Here is a 12,764-nt window from a genome sequence, read left to right on the forward strand (position 1 = left end):
TCCAGGGTGGAGGGAGAACTTCAAAGCCAATCTGAGCTTCATCGGCCTAGGCTATTTATGAAACTGCTTCAAAAGAATAAATTAATTAACAAGTATTGTGGACTTGTAAACACACTGTATTCCAAGATTTGGGGAAGCTCAGGTAAGGAGTGTCACAAATTTGAGGCCAACCTGGGGACAAGGTGAGTTCCACACCAACCTTGCACTTCACAGCCAGAGTCTGTCTCAAAAAATAACTTTTTTATATGCTATGTGAAACTTAAAATAGAAAGTATAAGCCGGGCACGGTGGTGCACACCTTTGATCCCAGCACTTGGGAGGCAGAGGCAGGCAGATTTCTAAGTTTGAGGCCAGCCTGGTCTACAGAGTGAGTTCCAGGACAGCCAGGGCTACAAAAGGCACCCTGTCTTGAAAAAAACAAAAACAAAAACAAAATTAAAAGACAGGTGACAAACTCAGAAGACACATGTAACATATGACATGAAGGTCCCGGCAAGTAATACCTCATACAATCTGGTGTAGTCTCCTTCTGTACTGACAGACTTGAACACATGGCTTGCCATTGCTAAGGAAACACAAGCAAACAGGCTGCAAGGAGAGATTGGGTAAGTATGCATACTGGAATTAAGGCTGTTATTCCTACCTCAGAGATGAAATGGCAGGTAGGACAAAGAGAATAGCAGGTAGACAAGACATATCATATCCTATGAAACATGCTCTCCTGATTAGCTTTAACTGTCAACTTGACACAGTTGCAAGAAGACCTCCACTGAGGTCATCCAAGAAGACCTCCACTGAGGATAAGTCCAACTGGACGGTGGAGGACTGTCTTGACTGTTAATGAGGGGAGGCAGCACAGCCCACTATAGGTGGCATCACTCCCTAGGCAAGTGGTCTTGGGCTGTATGAGAAAGCTAGCTAAGAAGAAACCTGAACACGTGAGACCCCAAGCAGAATTTCTCCATGGTTTTTGCTTCAGGTTCCTGATTGATTTCAACTTATCAACTTAAATAATTCTTCCCTCCCATTAGTTGCTTTTGGTCATCATATTTAACACAGCAACAGAGATGAAACTAGCTAAGTAAATGAAAAACCAACCTAGCAGTCTTAGTAAGACTTTTGAGGTCATCGGCTAGAGAATAGTAGTTAACAGGTACAAGAAATACACACTATGAAAGACTAGTGTCCTTAAAAACAACCAAAATTTTGTATTAATGTACAAGTACACATGCACATTAAAACAATGAAGACCTTTTCCTATCAGACTTACAGAGATGAATACTGATTATGCTGAGGGGGCCAGAACACAAGGAAACCGGAGCTCTAAAAGTACTACTGCGTAATGTGTATCAAAACTTGGTAATTCTGCCGGGCGTGGTGGCTCACACCTTTAATCCCAGCACTTGGGAGGCAGAGGCAGGCAGATTTCTGAGTTCAAGGCCAGCCGGGTCTACAGAGTGAGTTCCAGGACAGTCAGGGCTACACAGAGAAACCCTGTCTCGAAAAAAAAACAAAAACAAACAAACCAAACTTGGTAATTCCTTTTAGTCTAGTAATTACTTCATTTAATATACTCTCAAATGTTCACTGCACCCTTGAAGAGGCCTGTACTGGGGACAGAACTCCAAAGTCAAGTCACAGATGACTTTAATAATTTTTATTGCTGAGTTTTATTCTACAATGCTGCTGAAGGCCTTAGGAGGAGAACAATGGTATCTAGTTTCCACTTTAAGATCATTCTGATGGATGAATGGAGAATGAGAGTTAAGAGTAGAAATAAGGAAGCAATCGTCCAGGTGAGCTTATGTGCATAGTGTAAAGCAGTCAGAGATGAATGGAGGGCATGAGATGTCAACCAGAAACAGTAAAGGGTACAGAAGCACAAGGCAGGGCATGTCTGCAATCCCGGCACTGCAGAGACAGAAGGAGTCAGAGTTCCAGGCCAGCATGAGCTATGTGAGACCCCAACTCGAAAAACAAAAGAGAGGAAAGTAAATACTGTTGCTTGATTTTTTTTTTTTTTATTTCTAGAACTTTATCCTAAAATATATTCATATATAGACACAATGACATACCTACATGAATGTTCACGGCAGTGTTTTTATGTTTGGAGACAGAATCCCAAGTACCCCACGGGCTCAGCCTCCTGTTCTATCCCCTAAGTACTGGAGTTAGAGGCATGTGTTACCTCACACAACAGAGTTGGGAATTTAGCTCAGTGGAAGAGCGCTTGTCCAACAAGCACAAAATACAAAAGCAAGATGCTCCGTTTGGTTCCCAGAACCAAAGAGAGTAAGTGTGGGCTCAGGAAAAAATATTAGAACAAATCCTAAAATCCTCTTTAAGTGATAAAGCAGACATGATCCATCTGCCCAAAGTAATGGACTACGTATTTGTATTTAATGTCAACAGACACATGCAAAAGAATAATCTAATATGTGTGAGTGTGTGTGTGTGTGTGTGTGTGTGTGTGTGTGTGTGCCACAGCAAATATGCAGAGATCAGAGGACAACTTTTGGTGGTTAGTGCTTACTCTCCTACAATAAGGGTACCAAGAACTGAACTCAAGTCATCAGGCTTGGTAGTAGGTGCCTTTCACTTGCTGAGCCATCTCTCCACATTTCCATGTTTAAATAGTACAAACTTGATATTAGCCCAGAAACTTAGAATACCCAAGATACAATTTGCAAAACACAAGAAAATGAAGAAGGAAGACCAACGTGTGGATACTTCATTCCTCCTTAGAACAGGGAACAAAATACCTATGGAAGAAGTTATGGAGACAAAGTTTGGAGCTAAGACGAAAGGATGGATCATCCAGGGACTACCCCACCCAGGGATCCATCCCATAATCAGCCACCAAACCCAGACACTATTGCATATGCCAGCAAATTTTCACTGAAAGGATCCTGATATAGCTGTGTGAAGCTATACCAGTGCCTGGCAGATATAGAAGTGGATGCTCACAGTCATCTATAGAATGGAACACAGGCCCCCCAATGGAGGAGCTAGAGAAAGTACCCAAGGAGCTGAAGGGGTCTGCAACCCGATAGGTGGAACAACAATATGAACTAACCAGTACCCCCAGAGCTTGTGTCTCTAGCTGCATATGTAGCAGAAGATGGCCTAGTCGGCCATCATTGGAAAGAGAGGAGGCCCCTAGGTCTTGCAAACTTTATATGCCCCAGTACAGGGGAGCGCCAGGGTCAAGAAGTGGGAGTGGGTGGGTAGGGGAGCAGGGTGGGGGGAGGGTACAGGGAACTTTCGGGATAGCATTTGAAATGTAAATAAAGAAAATATCTAATAAAAAAATCTTACTATGAAAACACACAAAAAAATAGTACAATCTTTTACTTAGACACACAAACATTTACAACTGCAGATGTATTACAAAAAGCCTAGAAAGCTGTACATGCAAGTACTATTATAATTTAAGCTTTCTAGAGAGGGGGCTGTTATTAAAAGACCTACTATGTATGAATTTGGGTCCTCAGCACCCACTTAAAAGCCAACTAATTGCACTGCACCTACACTGGTAGGGCTGGGAACGCAGAGAAAAGTGTATTCCTGAAACTTATTACCCAGGCAGCCTAACCAAACAGATGGATTCCTGGTTCAATAAGGGGCCCCGACTCCCAAAAAAGGCAGAATAATTAATGACAACAGAAGCTAACTTCTGACCCACACATGTAAATATACACAAGTGTACAGACACAAATGGGTACATCACACGTCAACACAACTCTATTTAGTTTGGATCCGAGTGTTTAACATTTTTTATACTTTGAAAAAAAAGTATGGAAAATCTGTACCATTTTTATAGTGAAAAAGCAATTCAGAAAAAAAAAAAACACCAGATATTTAAACAGTAATTTGTTCACTTTCTAAAAGTAATGAGGTAGATTATAAATATTTTAAATGAACATTTAAGATGCATAAGTCTTAAAGCATTAAAAAATACTAAAGCTGGGCATGGTGGTGCACACCTTTAATCCCAGCATTCAGGAGGCAGAGACAGAGGCAGGCAGATCTCTGAGTTTGGGGCCAGCGTGATTTATACAGCAGAGAAAACCAGGGATAGAGAAACCCTGTCTTGGATATACAAATAATAATAATAAAAGTTAAATGGCTAACAGTTTTGCTTACAGCCAATAGGAGGTGAAAATATGGGAGGGGGAATGAATGATGACATCTTGGGATTACAGAAGAAAACAAACATTTATAAAACCTTCCCAGAAGAAGCTGCAGCCCTTCGCTGAACTGCAAAACGAGCAATTGGGACTCCCTCAGGATTTGGCCTAAAGACTACTCAATTCTGCTTATGTTCTAGAGTCTTTGTTCTAAAGTTTCTCCCCTATCAAATTGACAATCTGACACAGAGACCCTCTAAAGAAGAGAAAAGGGTAGTCATCCGGATTCGCATCGCCACTGCCAAGGTCAGGGACTCCAGCGGCCTTCATCCCTGGAGAAGTACTCAGTTCACTTAACATGTCATCATGGCTATCTTATTCCCAAAAGACAAAACTCTCACTGGTATCCGAGATTACTGTAAACAGACTCAAGGAAAACACTCCTCAGACGAAACAGTTCTTTTTTTTTTTTGACAGTTCTACGTGCGGTTTATTGGGAGAGGGGCAAGGTGGCGGCGGAAAGGGAAGTGGGGAGGAGAGAGAGATGGGGGTCTGTCTTTATATATGGGTGATGACATAATTACAGGTAAAGGTGAGAGTAAAGTTTTCTAAGGAGCCTAGAGATATGCTTCGTCACATTTTATTGGTGGCCTTCGTTATCCTTATTGGTTCTAGAACTTTTTGGGCTGGGGTGTGTGCCACAGATACAAACAGAGGTCAGAGCATGACCTGAGAGGTTGTTCTTCCCTTCCACCGTTAAGGTGCCAGGACCAAACTTAGGTCATCAGGCTGGGCACCTGCAGACCTGCTGAGCCATCTTGCCAGACTGTCATTTTTATTTATAACAAGGAAACTAACTGCTGTTAAGTTAGCAGTGATATAAGACTCTAAAACTTGCCCAGGCTTCTCAAAGGCACCAACCACTCTCAAGGTTTCAATCTAAGGACAGCCCAGTACTATGTCTCAGCCTGTCTTCTTCAAAATAAACATGAAGATGTCAATGTTAATTCAAAGTAATAAAAGGGTTAGGGGTAAGTGTAAGGAACAGATAGGATTCTCTTACGGCACTGTCTATTCTAGTTAGAAAAGAAAAAAACATGAATAATAATCACATTTGCCAAACTCCTCATTCCTCCCTCACTCCTAGCAACCGCTGATGTACTAATAGCATCATTCAGTATGTGGTCTTTAGAATCTAGCGTTCATCTCTTAGCATGTGGGATATACAAATACTTCATATTTTTGATGGTTAAGTATTTTTCTCATGTTAAGGGTATACCACATTTTGATCATTCGTTCAACTTACTGGCAATCAGATACTTCCACTCTTTATTTGAATAATGGTGCTATGAACATCTGTATGCAAGCTTTTAGGTAGACATGTTTTCATCTCTATGCCTCTATACTAGTGAAATTACTGAATCAAATAATGCTAAATTTAAATTTCTGAGGAACTTCTAAAGTTTTCTAAAGCAGCTTAACATTTATACGGCTTTTCAAATTCTTAGCATAAACTTATAAGATGTTAGACTTTCCTAGAAAGAGGATTTTTTCTTTCTTATCAAAGCCATTTTGTGTGCCAAGTGTTATGCCAGACAGAGGCTTATTTAATTTTGCTAACAATTCTGCAAGGTAGACATTTCTACAACTTTACAGAAGAAATTCAAATCAACAGTTTACAATACTTACAAACCAGGGAGTAAATACCAAACCTAGACTCGGAATCCAGAATTGACTTCAGAATCTGTATTCTCTATATCATGCCATTCTCACACCGTATCATTTACTCAACCCTTAGATACATACACATTTGTTTCACATCAAAAGGAGTCTTCAGGGGGGCTGGTGAGATGGCTCAGTGGGTAAGAGCACCCAACTGCTCTTCCAAAGGTCCTTAGTTCAAATCCCAGCAACCACATGGTGGCTCACAACCATCCGTAACAAGATCTGACTCCCTCTTCTGGAGTGTCTGAGGACAGCTACAGTGTACTTACATATAATAAATAAACCTTTAAAAAAAAAAAGGAGTCTTCAGGAAAGCTGTATGTTGAGTTAAAATTCTGTTATGGAAGCTTCCCAATATATTTCTAGAAATCCAAGTGACGGGTATATTGCCTCCCCCATACAAACTTTCTCTAGTAAATTATTTCTGTAGTTACATTTTAAAAGGCCTATCTAGGATTAGTGCAAGCATTAGAGATTACCTTTTTTCCACCAACATGCAAGTATGTTCTGCTATTTAGACTGAATTGCGTCCTCCCAATTTATATTGTTGATGGCCTGAATTTTTGAGGAACTTCTGAAGTTTTCTAAAGCAGCTTAACATTTTACACGGCTTTTCAAATTCTTAGCATAAACTTGTAAGATGTTAGACATTCCTAGAAATAGAGGATTCATTCGTTCTTACCAAGTCCATTTTGTGTGCCAAGTGTAACTCATTTGGAGATAGAGCTTTTAGGAGGGAACTACAGTTAAGTGACCTCTAAGACAATGAGATTGATGGCTTTTTAAGGAAGAAGAAAAATCTCTATCCATCCCTAACCCTATTCTCATTCCCCAAGTGACAAAAAAGAACCCTCACCAGGCCCCACTGGCCCCTAAACTTCCCCTCTCCAGCTTTGAGAAAATAATTCTTCTGTCGTGAGCGTCATAAACTACCAAACTGGTATCTCAAGCACTGAGATACAGAAACAAGCTGAACCAAGAGATTCATAAGTCAGTTGCTCAAATTCAAATCTCTGATCAGACACTAAAAAAAAAAACAGAAGTATTCTTCCATTAATTTAGTATTTTACAATGAAGTCAAAGAAATATGGTCCAAAGAGCTCTGGAGATAAACAAACCTGAATCTGAGGCCCTGGCTGCTTCTGAGCTTTGGTATCGTGTGAGATACAAATTCTACATCCATTCTTGTAGTAGTAGTGCTGCTGGTTTTTGTTTACGTAACTTTATTAATACCGGTGCCTGAAAATACTATACATCCTACCAGAGCTGTACCCAGTACAGCTCTAGAATGTTACAGGCACTCCAAAGCTGTGGCTGTGACTGTGCGTACGGAAGGTTCTAAAGGATTCTAAGAGAATGCCAGTCAGAGGCACATATGAGTGGTTTGCTGGTAACTTGAATATGAAGATACAGAACCTTGGGCTAGTGGTAGGACTTGAGAGTAGAATATTAGATCCTTTAGAACTGAGGGGGAAAAAAAAAAAAGACAGTTTGGGAGTACTAAGCTGTCACAAGGAAGCCTCTTTGCTCTTTGTGTTTTTCCATAAAGCAAAGTTCTGAAGCTTATATTTAGAGGCATCTCCTGTGGTACCTCAACTCAGTTATCTTTATAGCCTTTACTTCTTCTCAATTCCATCAGTTTCAATGAAGAGGTTGGGGGAGAAGAAACATAAGGGCTTAAGTATTTACCACCCCTTGACTACATAAAACTAGCATCTCCTTCCCAAATACCTCCGGTATTCAGAAAGTTACAGTCACCCTGCTCTTAAAGTTGTATGTAAGATAAAATATTAAAGCAACTGATTAATTTCTTCTGTACAGTCCAAATAGTGCCTGCCTAATTGCTTTGCTTATTCCAAACCCCTGACTATTATATAAAGTTAAATAAGTTGTATCTACTTACCCATACACATTTTCAAGGTTTAGTCACTTAAAAACTATAAAACTGATATTCAAAAACAAAAAACAAAAAAGCAAACAAACATAAAGAACCCTGAAGATGGCCTGGCGGTGGTGACACACTCCTTTAGTCCCAGCATTAAGGAGGCAGAGGCAGGTGGCTCTCTGAGTTTGAAGCCAGCCTGGTCTACACAGTGAGTTTCCAAGACAGCCAGAGTTACATACTTTAAAAAAAAAACTGTCCTGAAAAAACAAACACAACAAACAAACAAACAAACAAACAAAACCTGAATATGTAGCTACTTGTAAAATAAATATCTGTGAAAGAGTCACATACCCAACAGCTGCAAGCATAAATGGCAAACCATGAAAGTGGAAACTACCATTTGCACCCTTTCCTGGATATGAATCTTGACACTACAACCCTGTGAAAGAATGGGATTACTTTTTACCAATATGCTCAATTAACAAGACAGAATTCTCTGCCCCTTCACTGTACCTGCATATGTATTCTAAATTCATCATTACTGTAAATTAAGGTAGCAAAACCATAAAAGACTTCAAAGACTAAACATATACACAGAAAGAAAGACTTCAAAGACTAAACATATACACAGAAAGAAAACGGACAAGAAACAGTTTCCTCACTTAACCTGTAAGGCTGGGCATAGAACATGTAATAGTAGCCTTCCTGAAACCACTCTCTGGACCCATGTGTCAAGCAAACATTACTAATGAATACATGGCATTCTTCCTCAATCCAGCAGAAATGTATCATTGCCCTTATCTGCATGTTAGCCACAACCTACTGGACCACATCAGCAAAGGGCATTGTAGCTGACGTCCTTAAATAAGGTCAACAGTGAAGCAAATGTCCAAAAGTTTTGTACAACTAGTCTAAAAGAAGTTTGCATCTTAAAACAAGGGAAGCACACAAAGCGCCTTCTATATTTGGTCCTCACAACCCCGTAAAGAGTCACCTAGCTAGCTATGTACTGGGGCACAGATGTGCTCTGTTGGCAGAATGTTTATCCAGCAAGCCCTGGATAGAATCCCCAATACAGCATAGAGCTGTGGATGCCATCTCAAGTCTGTAATCCTACCATTCTGGTGGTGAAGATGGGAGAATCAGAATTAAGGTCATTCTCAGTTATACAACTGAGTCACAGGCCAGCATAAAATACATGAGCTCTGTCTCAAAAAGCAAATAAATAAATAAACTACATACAGCTTTATATATCTATACTGATACACACACACACAATGTAATGCTGTGTGCTGTGTCCGTGAAACTATATGCTTAGTCAAGGTCACTCAGTAAGTAGCTTTGGTCGGAACCCTCATAACCACACTATGCCTTTTTTATATGAGAAACTCTTGAGTATCTAGTGTTACAGTTGCTAAGATCATACACTATGGCACAAAAATGCCAATCTAAAATGTTCTGAGCTCTTCCTAGAAACCAGACTATAGGGAACTATTTTAATAATAAGTTCTTTCTGTTTAAAAAAAGAAAGACATAAATTTTTGAGTGATTAACTCGTTTTTAAAAGATACCATCCCATACACACTTCAATCATAAAGAATCTTCCATGCTTCTAATACATGACAACAGTACAGAACTCAACAGGCTACTACAGATACCAGTTTGGTATTTTTTGGCCTGTAGCTTTTTCCCCCCTCAACTGGTTCACTGTCCTTTGTAAATCCTAGACCACTTGTTATTACTGCTCACCTCTAATCAAGATCTAATAGCTCTATACACAGCACTTTACATGTAGATTGTGTCTTTAGACTTTCAGGAACGCACAGTTCCCTACTGTATAAGAGTACACCATGTGACAAAAACACACTGTTCCTAAAATTAAAACATCTGAGAGATCTTACCACAAATACTCAATTCTGTAAGATACTTACTGCTTCAGAGTTCTGACCAACTTAATGGAAATTCCCTCTTCAATATCCCTGTTTCTGGGTTGGGGGATGCAGGGGGGGGGGGGGTTGTCATTCCATTAAAAGGTTAACTTTTAGTTCCTACAGCATTTGAGATTACCTCAGACCAAACCACCCTACCCTCACCCTCTTAGGAACTGCTCAAGAGAGACTCTACAAAGCCTTTCAAAGTGAAAAACTAGCTGATCCTCTTTTCTGCTCTTAAATTATTCAAAATCAGCCTACAAAGAATTTACTGTAGACTGCGCAAACTCCTCAGACCTGGGGGGAATGTTCTGTATTTACACCACTGGGAAAACTTCAGTGTGATTTCTCTATCTCTACAGCTAATAAGAAATATGGCAAGAAAACAGCTTTCAAAACATTAGTTATATTTCACTAGAAGCTACAACTTCTAAGTCCAGACATAACTTACTGAGACAGTGTATGATTTAAGTTTTACTAAATACTTCAAACTTGAATATATTTTGTTCACAAGCTTTCAAATAGCTTATATCAAATGTTAAAATACCCTGCTTTATTTTGTCCTTTTAATGTTTTAAGAAAATTATTGCAAGTCTGAAAAAAAAAACAAAAAAACTACTAGCTACTAACTTGTTCGGCAAGACCTATAGCATTATGTCACTAAAGCACAAATTAACAGTATGTAATATTACCTGACAGAACAGTCATGTATTTTTTTTAACAGTTCCTGAATTTTCAAGGCCACCAGTAGCTTAGGAAAAATGCACAAAAATATAACTGAAGTTTCTCAACTTGCATTTTACAAAGATTAATCTTGATTTCTATGCCATAATTACTTTTTAAACATTTGAAATAAGTTGTATGAAATCACCCAGGAAAAGGGGTCATTTGGCAAAAATCTAACACTAACATAAAGATCTGTCACCCAGAATCAGAAAAATTCATAGTAAGCTTAAGTAAACACAGCACAAAAATATACTTAAAATTGTATCGGGTCTCTGTTCAACCCTGATTTTTTTTTTTTTTTTTTGGAGGAGGGGGATATAAAAGCTAAAGTTTCAAACAGAAATAAGGGGGGAAATTCCAATGACAACATTTTCAGGCCAAAGAGAAGGAATTTGAAGATATTATTCAAATCTCATTTCATTACATTATAAAGGTCTTGGCAACCGTCGGCCATTAATCTTTAACACAAAGGAGATTCAAATCCTAATGAACTGAAAGGCTATCTCCGGAGAAGAAACAGAGGAATTTACTTCATCCACAATTGTTTAACCTAAAAGGGAGGCCTTTAAGGATGATAACGCAAAATGCATCAGCCTTCAGTCTACGAAGTCCTATTTCTCACTAAGTCTTGCACCAATCCAAAAGCAGGAGGTTATGGACACAAAACAACCTTAGGAAAGGCTTGGGGTGGGTGGTGGGTGGTCGCCAATGAGTGACACACCACATCACGGTTTATTCTCCTACACAACTGGAGAGACAAAAATTAAAAAACACCACACCATATGTTTCACCGTATCAATCAAAAAGCATTTCACCACGGTACATCCAAGACTTTCCTTTGGGGCTGAAAAATAAATAAATAATTGTATTGATTACAGAGGAAGGGAAACGCGGCCGCTTCTGCTGCAATGCAACACAGGCTGCTACGAACCGGGGAGAAGGGCTTTCCAAACAAAACCCTCCCCCGCCCGGGCTTACAAACCTCAAACAACTTACCCCAGCCTCACACTGTCCCCCGCCAGAGGAAACCTAGTAAATGCTCTCCCTTCCCCCACCATCGAGAAATGTTCACCTTTCCCCGCTCCTCCGCTTTACCCCGACCAGAGGCACTTTATTCCCCGCAGAGATTTCAAACCTTCCAAACTTTCCTCCCCACCCCCCTTTTAATTAAACACTAGAGCTTTGTACTAAAAGTGCAGGGAATTTTTACAGATGTACGGAAAATACCTGTTTCTCGGCAACGAGCACGCTACGACTACCGAGCCCCTCCCCATCTCCTGGGTTTCGTTAACCCAGGCTGGGGGAGGGAGGGAGGGAGCTGGCATATTGAATTGAGGAAGGGAAATCCTGGGTAAAAGAAGAGCATCGGAGGGGACACCGGGAGGAGCCCCCTCCCCCAAATCAGAGCGGCTGGGCAGGGCAGCTGGACCGGAGAAACCCAAAGGGACAAAAGGGAGCGAGGAAGAGCCGGGAGAGCCGAGCCGGCGCCGCGGGCCGGGGCAGGCGGGTCCGCGCAGAGCGGTCGCGGCGCCGCGGCACAATGGCTGGCGGCCCGCGCGCCCCTCACCTCATGGTGCCGGCGGCGCCGAGGCTTCCCCGGCGCGGGAGCCGCCGAGCGGAGGGTCTCTTCTCAGGCGGGGAGGCGGACGCCGCGGGGACGCGCGAGCAGAGGCGGCTCCGGCTCCGGCGGCCGGGCTACACCATCTCCGCGCGCAGAGGCGAGGCGCCGGCCCGCCGAGCGCGAGCGACCACGGGCTGGGGACGGGGCACGGGGCCGAGGCGCCGAGCGGGTCCCCGGCGGCCGCCGCCTCCTCCGCCTGCGTCGCCGCCTCCTCCCCGCCGAGCCTCGTCCGCCGCTTCAGACGGGAGCCGCCGGGGCCGCGCGCCCGTCCGTCCGTCCGCCCGCCCGCCGCTCCAGAAGCCGCTCCGAGCGCGCCGCCGTCGCCGCCGCCGCCGCCGAGGCCGTGAGGAACCGGCAGCTGCTGCAGCCGCGGGAGGAGAGCCGGGCTCGCCGCGGGGCGCCGGGGGCGGGGCGGCGGAGGAGCACGCAGGCGCCGCCCTCCTCCCGCCGCCCCCGCCGCTCCCGCTTCGCCCGCTCCCCTCCCCCTCCCTCCCGGGGCGAGGGGCGTTGCGCACGAGGGGGCTGCGGGGCGGCGGCCGCGGCCCTTTGTTGCCGCCCACCCGGCTCCGCGCCCCCCGCGGTCGGAGGGGGGCTCGGCGCCCGCTCTGCCCTTGACCTCGCTCTCCTGCCGCGGCCTTCCCGCAGCCCGGAGGCTGAGGTGAGGAGCGAACCGCGGTGGGGGGGGGGGGGGGGGGGGGGGGGGGCGTGACGAGCCGGGCGCGATCGCGGAGAGGACCCGGGCGCGC

At 43.1% G+C, this 12,764-nt stretch overlaps 1 protein-coding gene across 7 annotated transcripts in view; it reads right to left on the reverse strand.

Moving 5' to 3' along the window:
- Enah (ENAH actin regulator) overlaps nt 1-12,353 on the reverse strand; it is a 112,332-nt gene extending 99,979 nt beyond the window's left edge. The window contains exon 1 of one of the 7 annotated variants that reach the window (XM_029476902.1): nt 11,965-12,353. In XM_029476902.1, coding sequence (XP_029332762.1) covers nt 11,965-11,969 — 5 coding nt within the window. In that variant the 5' untranslated portion in view covers nt 11,970-12,353. Of the gene's footprint in view, nt 1-6,973; nt 7,852-11,964 lie in introns of those variants that run through there. The other 6 variants (XM_029476907.1, XM_021158456.2, XM_021158474.2 and 3 more) reach the window with 6 other exon arrangements.
- Between the last annotated feature and the right edge of the window lie 411 nt (nt 12,354-12,764).

Source organism: Mus caroli, chromosome 1 (genome assembly GCF_900094665.2).
Source record: "Mus caroli chromosome 1, CAROLI_EIJ_v1.1, whole genome shotgun sequence".
Taxonomy (NCBI): Eukaryota; Metazoa; Chordata; class Mammalia; order Rodentia; family Muridae; genus Mus; species Mus caroli.